General features: G+C 44.7%; 1 protein-coding gene across 6 annotated transcripts in view; it reads left to right on the top strand.

The window, feature by feature from the left end:
* The window catches only part of DYNC1I1 (dynein cytoplasmic 1 intermediate chain 1), a 228,944-nt gene that overhangs the window by 111,835 nt on the left and 101,400 nt on the right, over nt 1-15,709 (top strand). For all 6 annotated transcript variants that reach the window (XM_082193927.1, XM_082193928.1, XM_082193929.1 and 3 more), the window contains one exon: nt 12,488-12,577. In XM_082193927.1, the coding sequence (XP_082050053.1) occupies nt 12,488-12,577 (90 nt within the window). The remainder of the gene's footprint in view (nt 1-12,487; nt 12,578-15,709) is intronic.

Below are 15,709 nucleotides of genomic sequence, written 5' to 3'. Positions count from 1 at the left end.
ATGTGGAAAAATGAAAACTTGATAAACGGGAAGATCTTTCTCTTCACATTTTTAGTCCTTTTTCCAAAGTATCCCCACTCTGCACACTGTCTCTCAATCCAACACTTTAAAAAGGAAAACCAAGGGGGGAAAGCTTCTTCCTGGGTTTACACATATACTTTGAAAAATTATTCTGCTGATGGAATCGGCAAGCTTTCATGACTTTTAGGTTTGGCCAAGCTGTTAATGCATTTATTGCTTTTGGCATCAGGTGACTGGAATGGTTAGTTGCTTTGAATTCCCTCCCTCCCCATCACTTTCTCTTTCTCCCACTCTCTTTAAAAGATCACTGTTTTTCCTCCCCTTTGCAATTCCCTTTCCTTGCTAATAGCACAGAGTGACAGCCACTGATTAGAGAAGCTTCAGGAAAGGCCACTAAGAACCTGGCAGTCACAGGCATCACATCAAAACTAAGACAGACGAACACTCTCAAGATCCTTTCTCCGGGTGGCGGGCTGTTACCCCTCCCCGCGCTTTCCAGATGAAATTCACCTTTCTTTTCTCACTCCCTGACCTTGAGATTTCAGTAAAAAGCTTGAGAAATAATTTTCCCACCTTAACATCGCGGTTCAGCTTCTCCCCTACCCACCCCAGTTCAGCTGCAGCTTATTTGATGAGAATCAATACAATACTGTAGTTCTACAAAAGGGTGTACATCAGGCACAGACACTGTAGAAGTGGTCTTTGGCGTCGTCCTCACTGAGGCCATAAATTGGTGCCTGGGCTGTACCACTTTGGACCACAGCTGGGTTTGGCTCATTGGAGTGACACTAGGCAAAACAAAAACAAAAAAACGCCCCTCCACATAGAATATTAATGTGGCACATACAATCTTATGGCCAAAAGCCTTCTCCCTGAAATCTAGTTTTTCGATGTTGAGGGATTTTGAGAAGCACTCAATCATTAGAGACTCCATCTGCAACCGTACAACCCAGAACACAGGTTAACCGCCTCTGTGAGAACTAGGCCTCTGAAGGCACAGAGAGACTTGGGTGTTGGGTTATATCCACGGCATATGCTTAAAGTACTCCTACATACCCTCCAAGTGTACTGATTTTCCAGGGACGGTCCCGGAATTAGGAAAGCCATCCTGGCTTCTGATTAGAACGTCTGCATTCCCACCCACCAGCGCTGCGGCCGCCGCACTCAGGAAGGAGGACAGTGGCAGCTGCAGGTGGTGTGAGAGAGCATCCCGTTGCCTCCCCATCGTCACCACTGTTGGCCTCCTCCCTTGGGCAGCTCATAGCGGATGCTGGAGAGCAGGTGAGGAGGAGGAGAGGCTGCCACCGCCCAAATCCAGCCCTGCATGATGTGCCGGCTCTGAGGGGCAGGCAGAGGGCAGGGCTGCCCTGGGCGGGAAGACGGGGGGAGCAGAGCGCAAGGAGTCTGGATTTTTTTAAAAAAATGTTTTGTGCATCCATGTCTAATCTTTTCCCTTTCCAAAATTTATTATTGGTGTGTGTGTCCCAAAATAAAATTGGGATTAAGTATGTGCTGTGTCCCATTGGTGAAGCGGTGATGGTACTTGCCCTTCTGACAGGAAATGCTGTGCTGGGGGCACAAAAAATGGGGGGAGGTCAATGAAGGTTGGGGTGAGTGAGACATGTCCCTATTTTCACCTGAGGAACATTGCTGCTTTAACAGCCATGGCTCCTCCCTGCAAAGAATCCCGGGAACTGTGTTTTGTTAAGGGTGCTGGGAATTGTAGCTCTGTGAGAGTTAAACTACAGTTCCCAGGATTTTGTGGGGGAAGTATAAATGTGCTATGAATGTATGCTGTGGGTGAAATTCAAAGCAAGTTCTCGTCCCAAGGTTCTTCCTAACTTTGAAGTTAAACTACATACCCTAGAATCAAAATGAAACCCTCCTCCTTTGCTTCCCTGTATCTTCCACTGAGGTCTCGTTGCAAGGAACACCTTTCAAACTGTGCGTTTGTATCTCCCCTCCCTGTTCCTCCTCAAATGCAAAATCTGTGTTTGGATTTTAGCCACCTGGTTATGCTTAGTTCCTTATTTAAAAATAGTTCTCCAAAATAGATTCAGACATTACACTGTTAAAAACAATTTTCGCTCTAGGTATTGAATGTCATACTGGGTTTGTAGTAATAACTGATAGATATCTTGAATAATCTTCAGTTTCGACTGTGACTACAAAGCTCTGTCAATCATTGGGTTTAACCTTAAACACAGATGATTTGAATTCACATTAGCAGCATGAGGAAGCCAAGAAAATGGAAGGGTGCTGTTTGCAGAAAAGATCATAGGGTTACCTCTGCTGCTAGCTTTTCCTGCTACTTGCCTGAGATACTAAATCAAGGTGAAGTTTATGGAAAAACCCCCAAGAAGTGGGGGGTTCTAATGCCTCATTCCTGCTGGGATTTTCCTATTATAAATCTGCTGTCAGAAATGAGTGTTTCGCTTGTGGCTTAATTTTATGCAGGCCCAAACACCTTGGCTCAACACGTTCTGCCAGAGACCGTCTTGACTGTCTTAATGTGACGGGGTCCTCATTAGCTGCGACACGGGAAGAAGGAAACGGTACACACACTCTTTTGTCGCTGCCCATTGCTTCATGAGCAGCCCAATGCAAACTGAAGGAGGACGTAAATTTGCAAGGTGGCATGCACGCAGCGGTGAACATTGAAAGAGCATTACTCGCATGAATTAGCCAACTCAGAGCAATTTCATCCGCCCCCCCCCCCCGTTTTGAGCTGAAAGTTCTCAATGGCTCAGCACTAACGTTTACTGAAACTAAAGCATCTTGCTGAAACCATTCAAAGGACAGTATACCTATTGATTTCTCTCTCTCTCTCTCTCTCTCTCTCTCTCTCTGGCTACTCCATTACACACAAGTCTCAAACAGAAGCTGCGCTCGTATTTCCTAGAGTTATAGAGACACTCTATATTCATGGGCTGAATCGGACAGCCTCCTTTTGCACTGTGCTTCTTGCTTTGTTGTGTGACTTTGAGATCACCATTCCTTCTCTATGAGTCAGTTCCAAGAGAAATGCTTCCAGACTCCAGTGCTAAATGCTAGCGGGCAGGAACACATTCATGTACTACAAAGCAGTCATACAAGCTCAGGGCCCGTCGGATGCTTAGTCTAAAGTGTGAGGTGCAAGAGAGCTCGAAGCCATGCCCTCTGCCCTGGAAGCTTCCACCCTTTGACTCAGATGACTGTGAGGGCTGTCCACAGCTCTGGGAAGGGCACCACACACATGCTCAAAAGCATCCCCATCAGCATTCCCGGGTCTAAAAGTCTGCTGCCCTAAGATGCATCAGTTTGCACAACTGATTCTTTAAGTGGGGAAAAGCTTCAATCGCCAAGCCGCGCGTCCCAAGTTGTCTGGAAAAGCAAGGGCAAACACGACTCAGCGCAGATAGGGGTAAAAGCAGAGATCTCCTGATAAATAAATAGCCAGGTTTCCTATATTCTCTATGTGTATTGTCCCCTGTGTTGATTGTGTGACGACAGCTACGATGACTAGTGAACGAATGGCATGGTGATTGGTGGAGTTGGAAACATGACAAAATATTGTATGATCCTGAAGCTGATGAGTTTTGGCACCTCTTATTTTGGGTTTAAAACTTGGGCCGTTGAAAACCATCCAGCTGGCTCTAGGAAGCATTTGGCCTGACAACAGTCCTCCATCTTTGTGTTCCGCCAATTGGCACGTGCTGATTGGCATTGCAACAAAAGGCACGTGGGCACTGAGCTGATTGGCCGTCAAATACATCTGGTAAGAGTTTGAGAAAATGCTACATCTTGGAGTACAGGGTCTGAGGTCAAGAGCACAATGATGTGAGAATTCTCAGGTTTGTGTAAGTTCAGGCACGCAGGGCTGTCGTTCAGTGGTAGTACATCTGCTTTGCATTCAGAAGGTCCCAGATTCAATCCCTGGCATCTCCAGGTAGGCCTGGGAGAGACTGTCTTGCCTGATATTACGGAGAGCTGCTGCCAGTCAGTACAGTGGTACCTCGGGTTACATACGCTTCAGGTTACATACGCTTCAGGTTACACACTCCGCTAACCCAGAAATAGTGCTTCAGGTTAAGAACTTTGCTTCAGGATAAGAACAGAAATTGTGCTCCGGTGGTGCAGCGGCAGCAGGATGCCCCATTAGCTAAAGTGGTGCTTCAGGTTAAGAACAGTTTCAGGTTAAGAACGGACCTCCGGAATGAATTAAGTACTTAACCCGAAGTACCACTGTATAGACAATTCTGAACTAGATGGACAAATATTCTGCATCCCTTGTTCCTATAAGCATGTGGCGGCGATTAGTGCAAGGCTGGAGACTCTGCAGCACTTGGTCCTGATGTGGTTTCACGGCAACACATATTCAGCATTATTGAAATGGCATGTTGCTCATCCCTAGTGCCTCACCACTACCCAAGTCTCAGTGAATGCTGTGTAAGTAATTCTGAAGTGCATAACCTTGAGGTTTTATTACAATCAAGTGACATAAATGCTGTGAAATAATATGAATAATAACCATGGACCCCTAATGAAGGGTCAGGATGCTGGCAACCTTCTGATGCACTGATATGCATAACTGCAGCCCCATTAAACTTTCTAGGCTGGTGGCTGGTGACTCCTGAGCAGGTGGAAGCATAGGAGGGCTTCCTGTTTCTGGAAGGCTTCCTGTTTCTCTGCTCAAGCAATTAGGTTTATCTGAGTTCCTTTATAAAGACAATATGTGCTTGATCAGCTTTAATAGGTTTATTTGCATTTTCAGCTCAGGGATTTAATGAACACTTTAAAAACATTTCTAGAAGAAAGGTATATGGCTGGTCTAAGCTGGTGATAGCCAAAGGATGCTGAACGTGGAGACTCTTGCTGCAACCAAGCAAAATTCACTTGGGTCAAGGAAAATTCGTTTCTGGGATTAGACAGATTCCTTCCATAACAAATACAGACTGCCCTCCATGTTTAATTAGTAGGAAAATAATTATATTGCAGCATTATCCCAAACAGAATAGTTGGACCAGTACAACAACTTGTAGCCAGGGAGGCCGTGAAGATGGCTTTGCCAGCCCCAGGGCATCATGAGATGCCAGAAGAAAAAATCATAAACAAAACGTTCAGAGGCATTTCCCTTTGCCATTTGGCTGCGATACTCCATCATTTGTCACAAAACGGAAAAATAAGACCTGCCTTTCTAGGGCAGTGGCTGAGTGCAATGAAAACAACGCTGACTTGCAAACACAAAATCAGCGCTCAGTGGTGAAGCTAAAAAACCAAGAGATGGAAATGAGAAATACTACACCAGGAGGCCTGAGAATCCACAAGCCAGAAATAGCACATACGGTAACCTTTAGAGAGTAATGTTTAGCAAATTTAACTTTGTGAGAGACTGAACAAGGCAGCGCATGGCAAATGTTTCAGTAAACTGTTTGCAAATAGACTGGCTTGTTTTGCACTCTGCATCCAGAGATCCCAAATATTGCATTGGGGAAACAAATTCTGAACTCAGAGGAAATTGTGGAAATTTATGAACTATATGTAAACATGGTTTGGGGGTTTGTTTGTTTTGTTTTTGCATAAATATGTTCCACCTTGCAACTTCATTCTGAAGTACTTGGTGTGTTTTTTACAGGCTTTGGGGTGGTGCCAGATAGGATTGGGGAAGAAAGTGGTTTCAGTTCACATTGAAAGGCAAGCTTACCTTCTTTGCACTTTCCAAAACAATATGTGAAACAAAACACAGCCACCCTTCAAAATGTGGACTTCTTTGAATTTCACAGTGTACCTCTCTAGCCCCGTGATGTGTGCCAAAATGCATATACTAGGGTAAGGTGTGCATAAGAATGAGCTATCTCTCTGCTTGAAGCTCTGGATCGCATCGAGACTTAGTTTTACTTAGAAGATCCATGGAAATCCTTGGAACTTCAGTTAATCATGATAAGTCCCATTGACTTCAGTGGATCTACCCAAAGCATGTCTACAACTGCAATCCTACCTCTCCTTACTAGAAGCAAGCCCCACTGAATTCAGTGGGATTTATTACTGAGAAGACATCATTAGAACTGCACTGTTAGTCTAGATCCAGCTATATCTCAACTGTTTCCTGAATTTCCCACAGAGCACACCTGAGATAGCACTGCTTCAAGAGCATTATGGGAACTGTTTTTTAAATGTCCCATTTTATCACTGAGGGTAACGTAGAGGGGCATCATATATGTACCAGCCTGAATTTTGTGCAGATAAAAATATAATAAATAGCACCGTGTCTCAGGTCAAGCAAGATGATGAAGGTCTTTAGAATGGGTGTGTTGGCCACCAGATGGGTTTAACTTGGGGCCCAAATTGAGATTCCAGGCTGCACCAAGCTGGAGGCTTCCATGAGGCCTGTAATTATCTTGAAGATGGAGACCCAGTGAAGTGTACTGGTTAGGCTGTTAAATCAGGACCTGGGAGACCAGGGTTCAAATTCCCATTCAGCCATGAAGCTCAGCAGGTGACCTTAAGCCAGTCACACTCTCCTGGCCTAACCTACTTCACAGGGTTGTTGTGAGGATAAAATGGGGGGGGGGGAGAACTGAATATGCCACTTTGAGCTTTATGGAGGAAACGTTGGATATAATTGTAATAATGAATAAATGAAAAACCTCCCAAAAGACACTTGCTTTTGTGGAAGCTAAGGAGCACACATTTTCTCCCTTCCTGCTTCTAGCCTTTGCAAAAGCCACTCTCTCCTAACTTTCCACAGCTTCTTGGTCTTGGAGCATGTAGCCAACTCCACTTTTGTCCTCCTAACCCACCAAACACAGCCCTAATTCATACCGCAAGATCCATAGTTTGTTTTGATTTACTAACATACCATTGTTTTAAAGGTGTGTTATTAATAAGGGAGGGGGATCATTTGTAATTATACAGATTGAAACATGGTGCTGTCAGTCTAATTCAGCATGGCTCTTGATACATAAACCCATACACAGGGGTTATGATCTCTTAACTAGCCTCAGAGGTGCAAATCCAAGGAGGTGTAAATCTCGAACTCCAGGGAGCAACAGATGCCATAGCTGTTGAGCTGGTAGTGCATATATCAGCAACGAGGGGGGTCTGCTTTACATAAATCTTAGACGAATATTTAGCCGCTTAGTAAACTGGTTGAACAACGAGAGCGCAACTACATAAAAACGAAAACCACATGTCCCAATGAAAATACTTTTTTATTTTTAACGGTGGGGTTGGGGAGGGGGAAATAACTGTAGCCCATGGTATGCATACTACCAGAAGAAGCAAGAAAACTGTTTTCAAGGAATTTATAAGAGGGATGTAATTTTGATAATTAATGTTCTTTCCCCTTTATGTTCTCATTTTTCTCCTGTAGTGTAACTGAATTGGAAGAGGGCATTTTAGTGCTGAAGTGATACTTATCTCAAATGTTAGGCTGGTGGGGACACAGTTAAAATTCAGATATAGTAAGTGGATTAATGCAGCCCTACATTTTATGCCTTATGGGAAGCCATTGGTGTCATTCTGTTGTTGAAACGGGAAGCTGAACAGCAGACACATGTAACTGCGAACCTATGCATTTTCCGTGAAGGAACTTGATTGATTGGTAGCTCGCTTACATGTCCATGCTACATCCATGTCTTTTGTTCACACTTTATATGGTAGTAAGAGCAGCTGGTATGGTGAGTTGGTGATGTGGAGCCCCCCTCCTGACACTGGAATCACTGCCACTTACCTGGATGGGGAAGGAGGTGGCGAGATTGGGGCTGGCAGGAGCACTGGGTTGACTTGACTGGTGTGCTTGTGCAGCCCTGACCTTGCTAAGATCCTGCCCCATCCAGGTAAGGACACCATATTAGCCACTTCCATGTGATAATGAAGTGTCATTATAACACCCATGATCAGCGCCAAGCCTAATTTGGCCAAGTTTGCATGTAATATGAAAACAAACCATGGCTTAGGACAAAGGAGCAATCTTGGGTTTCTGGAACAAAGAGCTTAGGAGGCCCATTGTTTGTTTTTATTTTATTAAAGATTTTCTTGATTTACAAAAGTGTGTGCAATGTCTCTCTCTCATATTTCCACCCCCCCATGTAACATTTTAACAAATCAGTTTCATTTGTTGAGACATTAGGAAGAAAAGGGGAAAGAGGTGGAGGGGGGGGGGAAAGATCGGAGGGGTTGGGGTTGGGTGGCGATGTTTCTATTTTACTTAATATATGTGGGGTTTGGTGTCAGCATTGCTTGTGCAGGTTCTTTGCTGTTCACTTGTGTTCCTTCGGTGGTGAGAGAGGTTGGGGTTGGCCTAGGGTGTGGTTGTTCATTTGTGGTTGGCTGTGGCGGTCTTTGTTTTCATGTGTGAGTGGGGTGGGTGGGTGTTTTGGATCAGGTTAGCCATATTGATTTGTATGCTGCTGGTGGATTTTTGTCGTTGGGTTGTGTGTGTGATAAAGGGGAGCCATACTGGGGTGAAGGCCTCTTCTTCCATTTGTCCTGTGTCAGTTTCAGTTTATTGGTTAATTTTTCTAGTAAGGCTGTTTCCCATACCATTTGGTACCATCGATCCATGCTTACTCCTGTCAGGCCCATTGTTTGTTGACTAGGGTGAGTTCTATGAAATGTGTGTGAAATGTTTCCTGCTTGGCAGGGGGTTGGACTCGATGGCCCTTGTGGTCTCTTCCAACTCTATGATTCTATGAAATAATAGGAGCAGTTATAGGGTTATAGAATCACAGAATCGTAGATTTCTGGAGTTGGAAGGGATCCCGAGGGGCATCTAATCCAGCCCTCTGCGATGCAGGAATCTAAAGCATCCATGGCAGATGACCAGCCAGAAATCTTTGTGGGTAAATCCCAATATATTGCAATAGATTGCACTGGAATAAGCTGCAATTTCTAAAGGTTGGTGGCAATTTAGAAAGCAGTAGAGGAAGTTGGTTTCTTCTTTTAGAGATGAAAACCTGGTTATAAATCCATCCCTTTGAAGTGAAAGGCAGACAGGTCTCTTAGAAGGATCTCTAGCATGTAGCTTAAATAGGAGCATTGTTCTGGCCACCAGGGACCCTCCCCATTTTGAACTGAAACATATTAAGGATTACTTAAAGCCAACTGATGGATAGTATATGCAGATATGGGAGACTCTTGGTAATGACTCAAAATCAAGTTATAAAAGAAGGTCTATTACCAATGCACACAAATATGCTTCACTTTTGAGATGGAAAATCGCAGCAGAGAGAGAAATGGTTCACGTACCATGAAAAATATGTGCATTTCAGACCTTCAACAAATTAGAACAATGGCCACAAGTTTGCTAACTTGAAAAAGCCAATCACATTAGATAAATGACTGCCAAGCAAGTAGATGGAAATGACTTTGGAATCCCCACCCCCCGCAAAAAAAACCCCCAAACAGATTGTGTACAAACTATGCATCAAAATCAACTCAGACTTTCCTCTTGCAAACCTGCTTGGAAATAAGTTCTAATGAACCAGGAGACTTTCTGTCAGATAAAGGAGGTAATTTCTTTTAGGAGGTAATTTAATTATTGTTTGATACTAATGTTATGTATCTGATGTTAGCTGCCCTGAGCCCGACTTCGGCCGGGGAGGGTGGGATATAAATAAAAGTTTATTATTATTATTAAAAGTACCAATATTATTATTAATAGCAATACCTTCATTTTCAGTATGCAAATGACTTTAATCTATTTGACAGGAAGTACAGTATATCATCATACGATGTTGCCACAGCTTAGTAGACCAACGGATGTGAATATGGTGAGGGCAAAGGCCTTCCATGGCCCTCCCTTCCATACACACATGTTCTGGATATGTGTGGAAAGTCAGGCCCGATTCTTGTGTTAACTGGTCACATGGTTGAGACCTGCAACTCAGTGCTAACCTATGCATTCACTGCTTGCGAGAATTTCCTGCTTTTATAGCTACTATCCACACTACTGCCATGCATGCATGCAAGAAGGCTCTGAGTTACATATGAACATATGATGTTGCTGGCTGTAGAATCAGAGTTTTGGTCCATCTGCACCACTACTCTCTCTACTTAGGCCACTCAGTGTCCACCCACCCAGTAGACCAGGCATAGGCAAACTTGGCCCTCCAGACGTTTTTGGGACTACAACTCCCATCATCCCTAGCTAACAGGACCAGTGGTCAGGGATGATGGGATCTGTAGTCTCAAAACATCTGGAGGGCCGAGTTTGCCTATACCTGCAGTAGACTTTCAATTTGTGATTGTTTTGAACTGGGCACGTCAGGGCATTGTTTTGAACCTGGCATCTCCCACACGGAAAGCAATCCTGCTCCCCTCCCAAGCTGTGCCCTATGGGTGCTTCTAGCTGGTCAGTTTGATTTCTGCGGCTTTTTCTCATGTTGGGTGTTTTTCATCACCCTCGAGGAGCTGTACATTGACCTGGATTTTCAGGTCCTTTGTAGCTTAAGGCAAACACACTGCAACACAAATGACAGGAAAAGGAAGACTCCATGAGTGGGGTTTGGGAGAAGGAGAAGCAGGAGTGGAGAGATTTGCATAGGTCAAGAAAGGCCAGTGAAACATCTGTTAGTGGTAGCTGACATGTGTCAATTTTCAGCGCTCATTAAATTCGTATTAATGCTGAACTGTTCTTAAAGCTCCCAAATGCATCTCATGGCTGCCGCGTTCTCCAAATCGAGTGGTGATGACTTTTCAGAACTGTGCCATGCCTGTTTGCTTGCCAGTGGCATCTGACCTGGGGGTCAGGATTCTATTTAACCCTTCCTTGTAGGTCAAAAGACAAATTAATCTGGTGAGAATTGAATTGGAAATGAGGTGTTTAAATAACAGGTGTCCCATTAGTAGGGTAGCTGCCAAGCTGAAACGCGTATGCCTTTTTCTCCCCCTGCTGCTCCGCTTTGCTGGCTGCAAAGATGTCTCTGGGGAGAACAAGTCAAGCTTAAGTCATCCGAGATGGAAAGTTGCTGCAGGGAAGAGAATGGAACAGGTGACTAGCTCAAGAATATCTTGCAGATTTATGGCAGCCAACGTCTCTCATGCTTCTGCTTCAGCATATTTGCAAGCTATTTTTCTGGACTTTGGTGGGCAAATAACCGAACAAATGCAAGGACCACACTTGCCTCCAGAAAGCCTAGACACACCCAAGAGCTCACACACAGAATTAATGAACTAACCCAGTGCACGTCCACTCCAAATCAGATCATGCGTAGTTCACGGGAGTTTACTCCTTAAGTAAGTAGGATTGCGGCCTTAGGGTTATTTTCTTTGAACAGCAGACCACCATGCCGGCACACATCACAAACGGATTTTCTAACTTTGCAGAGCTTCAAAAATAATTTGCTGTGATGTGGCCTGGTGGGCTGTTGTTTGAGCAGTGTGACTCCAGAGACTCAACTGGGCATGAACAGGTAATTGTATAAGACACTCCAGAGTTTTTCATAGGGCTCTTTTTCCTTTAGAGTTGGCTCACTCATGAGAATTCCATCGTCCTGCCCAAACCATTGCATTTCTTTGTCTTCCCTGTTGTAGCCCCATTCCCCAGCCCCCAGAGCTGGTTTGCAGCCGTTTTTGAGTTTGTAGTGCAAGTGAACTGATTGTAGTCTCACCTGATTTAGAGGTGTGGTTTTTACAGAGTATGGAAGGGTTCCATTGCTTACATTACTTTCCAATGTGAAGGTGCTGCTGGTAACCAAGAGGAGGAGAGGGAGGCAGCAGGGAGGTTGGCACAGTGTGGGTGCAGCAGCAGTGCCAATCACATGCTCCTGCCACTGCACTTGCACTGCACTGACCTTCCTGCCACCTCCCCTGCTTTCGGTTATTGACACTGATCTCCATGTTAGGAAGCCTGGTAAAACAATGCAACTCCCCCCTGCCAGCCACTGCTGTTACTGAGTAGGGCTAGGTGACAGCACTTTTGCATGGTTTCACTAAGCCTTTCCCATCCCCGTTCCTCATAAAATCTATTTAAAAACAAGTTCTGTTTTAATGCATATTTTAAAGTATATCTAACAAATGATTCCATTAAAAACAGCAAACTTAAAACATACAATACGAATCTCAATAGGACAGCCAGCTAATAAAATTTAGCAAAACCCCAGCAGAAACCCCAGCAACAGCTTATGCAAGAAAAGCTTTCAATTAAAAGCCAAAATGAGTTTTTAAAACGTTCTTAAAAGCACGAACCAAAGGAGGGAGCCATTTCTCTGCTAAAAAGGAATTTCATAGGGTAGGAAACACCACTGAGAAGTCCCTATTCACGATAAAAAGTAGGAAAAAAACAGATAAATGAAATTTGAACGAGTCAAAGAGTTGTGAATAAAATGCACTATCTGCATTTTCTGCAGAATCAAATAATGCTACACTTTTGCTGTTGCTTGTCCATTTGTCTATTGTACAAAAGTAGCATTGAAGAAAACCTTGGTATATCCTGGAATTCTTAATTTTCACAATTTCTCCTCCTTTCTTTTCTCTTTCTCTTTAGAGGATGAAGACGATGAAGAATTGGTTGAACCAAAAGCACAGAATGACTCTGAGATAGAAACTCAAGAAAAGAAGCAAGACGTGAAGGAAGGTATGTAGATGTAGACATTATTGAAGCATCTACCCAGGACTGCCATCTGCAGTGTGCTAATACATGCCAAAGTTAACAGCAGGTGAAGTGGAAATTACTGTTTTCTAGGATTTGCTTTTAACAATGATATTGCATTGCTTGTGACTTCTGCAGACCTTTAGGGCTCTTATGTCTAAGAATAGATGTACAGTCCAGCCCTAAATATTTTTAGTTCAGCTAGACTTCTTTCCTAGTACACATGTTTAGGGTTGCAGCCAAAGAACGGTTACAGTTGAGACATTTTTACTTGGACAGAAGTCAAAAGAGCCTGTGCAGAGTAGCGGTTAGTGTCAGATTAGGACTGAGAAGACCCAGGTTCGAATCTCCTTTCAGCCATGAAGCTCACTGAGTGATCTTAGACCAGTCATTGTCCCTCAACCTAGCCTTTCTCACAGGGTTCTTGGGAGGGTAAAATGGGGGGGGGGGAGAGTGCCATGTAGACTAGCATCAGCTCTTTGGAGTAAAGACAGGATATAGATGTACCATATTTTTCGTCCCATAGGACGCTCCGTCCCATAGGACGCACCTAGTTTTTTTTGGTGGAAATAAAGGAATTTTTTTTCCCTTTATTCCCCCCCCCCAAAAGCAGGTCGAGGAAACCAAACCAGGTCGAGGAATAGTGGGATGGCGGCGCTGCGCCTCCCTGCTGTCCCCTGAGCTTGTGGGGCTGGCCGATGTCTGCCCGGCGCGAGGGGCGCTCTGCTTCAGGGTGCCCCGCCCGCCGGGCGGCAGGCTGCTATCCGCAGCGTGGGGAGCCCTGCGGGACCTCCCACAGGGCTGCCTAGGCTGCGGATGTCTTCCTGAAGCCTGGAGGGCGAGAGGGGTCGGTGCGCACGGACCCCTCTCGCTCTCCAAGCTTCAGCAAAAGCCTGCATTCGCCCCATAGGACGCACCCAGATTTCCCCTTCGTTTTTGGAGGGGAAAAAGTGCGTCCTATAGGGCGAAAAATATGGTAATCATTGTTTTACTGAGTTCAGTAGGACTGACTCTCAAGGGTTCCCCAGCGGCAGTGACTTAGACATAGGGAGGTCAACTAAGCAGGGCAGCCCCCCTGTGTCATCCAGTTGTTTCCCCCCATGTATATGTTGGGGGCTGAATAGCTACAACAGAGAGCCTGCCCTCCTTGACTAGGCTCTCCACGTAATTAAGAACCCTGGAAGATCAAGGTTCTAAATCTTATGGATGCCTATTTGAGAGGGGGAGGGGTGAGCTTCAGGAATGGGGAACGTGTGGCAGGGGGATATCCCAATGGACTCACCTCCATCCCCTCCCCCTCACACAAGGGTAATTACATGTGGGTAGGTGGAAAGAATGAGTGAACAGGGCTCAGGGTGCACTGGAGACTGGAGATGGTCTGTAGTTCAGTAGGGTGCATGTTTTGCGTATAGAAAGCGGCGAGACGACGCAAAGGGCATCTCATTGACCACTGTGAGAGCAAGCTGCTGGATAAGATGGGCCATGGGCCTGATCCAGCAGGCGCTTCTTATGTTCTTATGCTCTTATGTTCCAAAGAAGGCAGGGATCCTGTACCTTTGACAGTTTGATGGATCACAGGAAGCGGCTGTGTACTGACCATCGGTCCATCTAGCTCAATATCATTTAAAGTGACTTGCAGTTTCTCTCTAGGGTTTCAGGCACCCAGGCATATGCAGAGATGCCAGGGATTGAACCTGAAAGCTTCTGCAGGCATAGCAGATGTTCCACCATTGAGCCATGGGCCTCCTTCAATAAATTCAGTAGGTGCCAGTTACGTAGCACTTGCTATGACTTCCATTTCTACACAACTATGAATGTTTCTGAAGACCTTTCTTCTTCATCTCGCTGCCATAAAAAGCTTCAAGGTCCAAGTTCTGACATTTCCAAAGTGGTTTTTTTTAAGGTGACAGGTGATGTGAAAGACCCCCACCTGAGACCACAAAGAGCCATCAAGAGAGAGTGAAAACTATACTAGGGACAAAACTATACAGAGGGACAAATTGAACAGATATCAGGCAGTTTCCTGCATTCCCTACTTTAGCCTTCAACACTAGTGACTAGGGTGGAGGGGCACTAGTCAAATCCATCCATCTAAACTGACATTTAGCAAATTTCCCCCACTTTGTTACCAGCCGGCTAAGCAATCAGGCTTAGGAAGCAGCAAGAACAATGCCGTGAAATACGGTATATCCACTGTTCAATTTTGGTTGAGATCTGTGTCATGTTTCCTCCTGTTGCCACATAAAAGCAGCCCTAATTTGGATATCTCTGGAAGGCGACATTGTGGATTATGCGCGAATACTTTTAAAAGCCAAACTAAATAGACTCCTGAAAGATATATATTTATTTTAGTGGGCTTTTTTTTGCATGCTTGCAAGTGCGCCCTTTGTATACTTTTGTTGTTGAATTTGAAGGAGAGCCATAACTAACATCAACTCCTTCTTTGTTATAGTTTAGTCTAGGAGAAGTGCTTCATGTTGCCACTGGCTCCTCTTCTTGTCTAGTCAAGCCAGGTCTGAGGCAAAGGGTAGCTGGATAGGGTGTTTTTTTCGGGTTTTTGATAGTAACAGTTTTTGAGGAACTCAAACCACAGAATTCTGAAGGAAGCACGGTTGTTGACTCAGATATGACGGCACTTTGCGAGAGTGTTAATATCATAGGAGCAGAAGGGAGGGAGAATGAATTGAGACTGACAGCATAAACACTTAAAAGGTACTTTTGTCGTTCTGAGGAGACAGGTGAAACGCCAAATATCCACTAACTGCAGCGCTCCTAATGAATTGATTGCAAATTAAAATAGAACCATTTGTGGCTTCTGTTATGAAGGCCTGAGCTCATTTCATATGAAGCAGCAACCATAAAAAAAGATAGATGGATTGTAGCACAGTGACAGAGCATCTTCTTTGCATGCAGAAAGTCCCAGGTTCATTCGCCGGTGTCTCCAGGTAGGTCTGGGGAAGGCTTCTGTCTGAAACCCAGGGAAGTTGCTGCCAATCATTGTACACGCTGAGCTTGATGCATCACTGGTGGTCTGACTTAAGTGTAAGGCAGCTTCCTGTGTTTCTCTGAGCATGTGCAGAGTGCCTTTCCTTCAAGACTAAGCAGCTTTAGCTCTGG

This window comes from Podarcis vaucheri (assembly GCF_965113315.1).
Source record: "Podarcis vaucheri genome assembly, chromosome: 12".
In the NCBI taxonomy this organism is placed as follows: domain Eukaryota; kingdom Metazoa; phylum Chordata; class Lepidosauria; order Squamata; family Lacertidae; genus Podarcis; species Podarcis vaucheri.
This window is presented reverse-complemented; position numbering and strand designations above follow the sequence as displayed.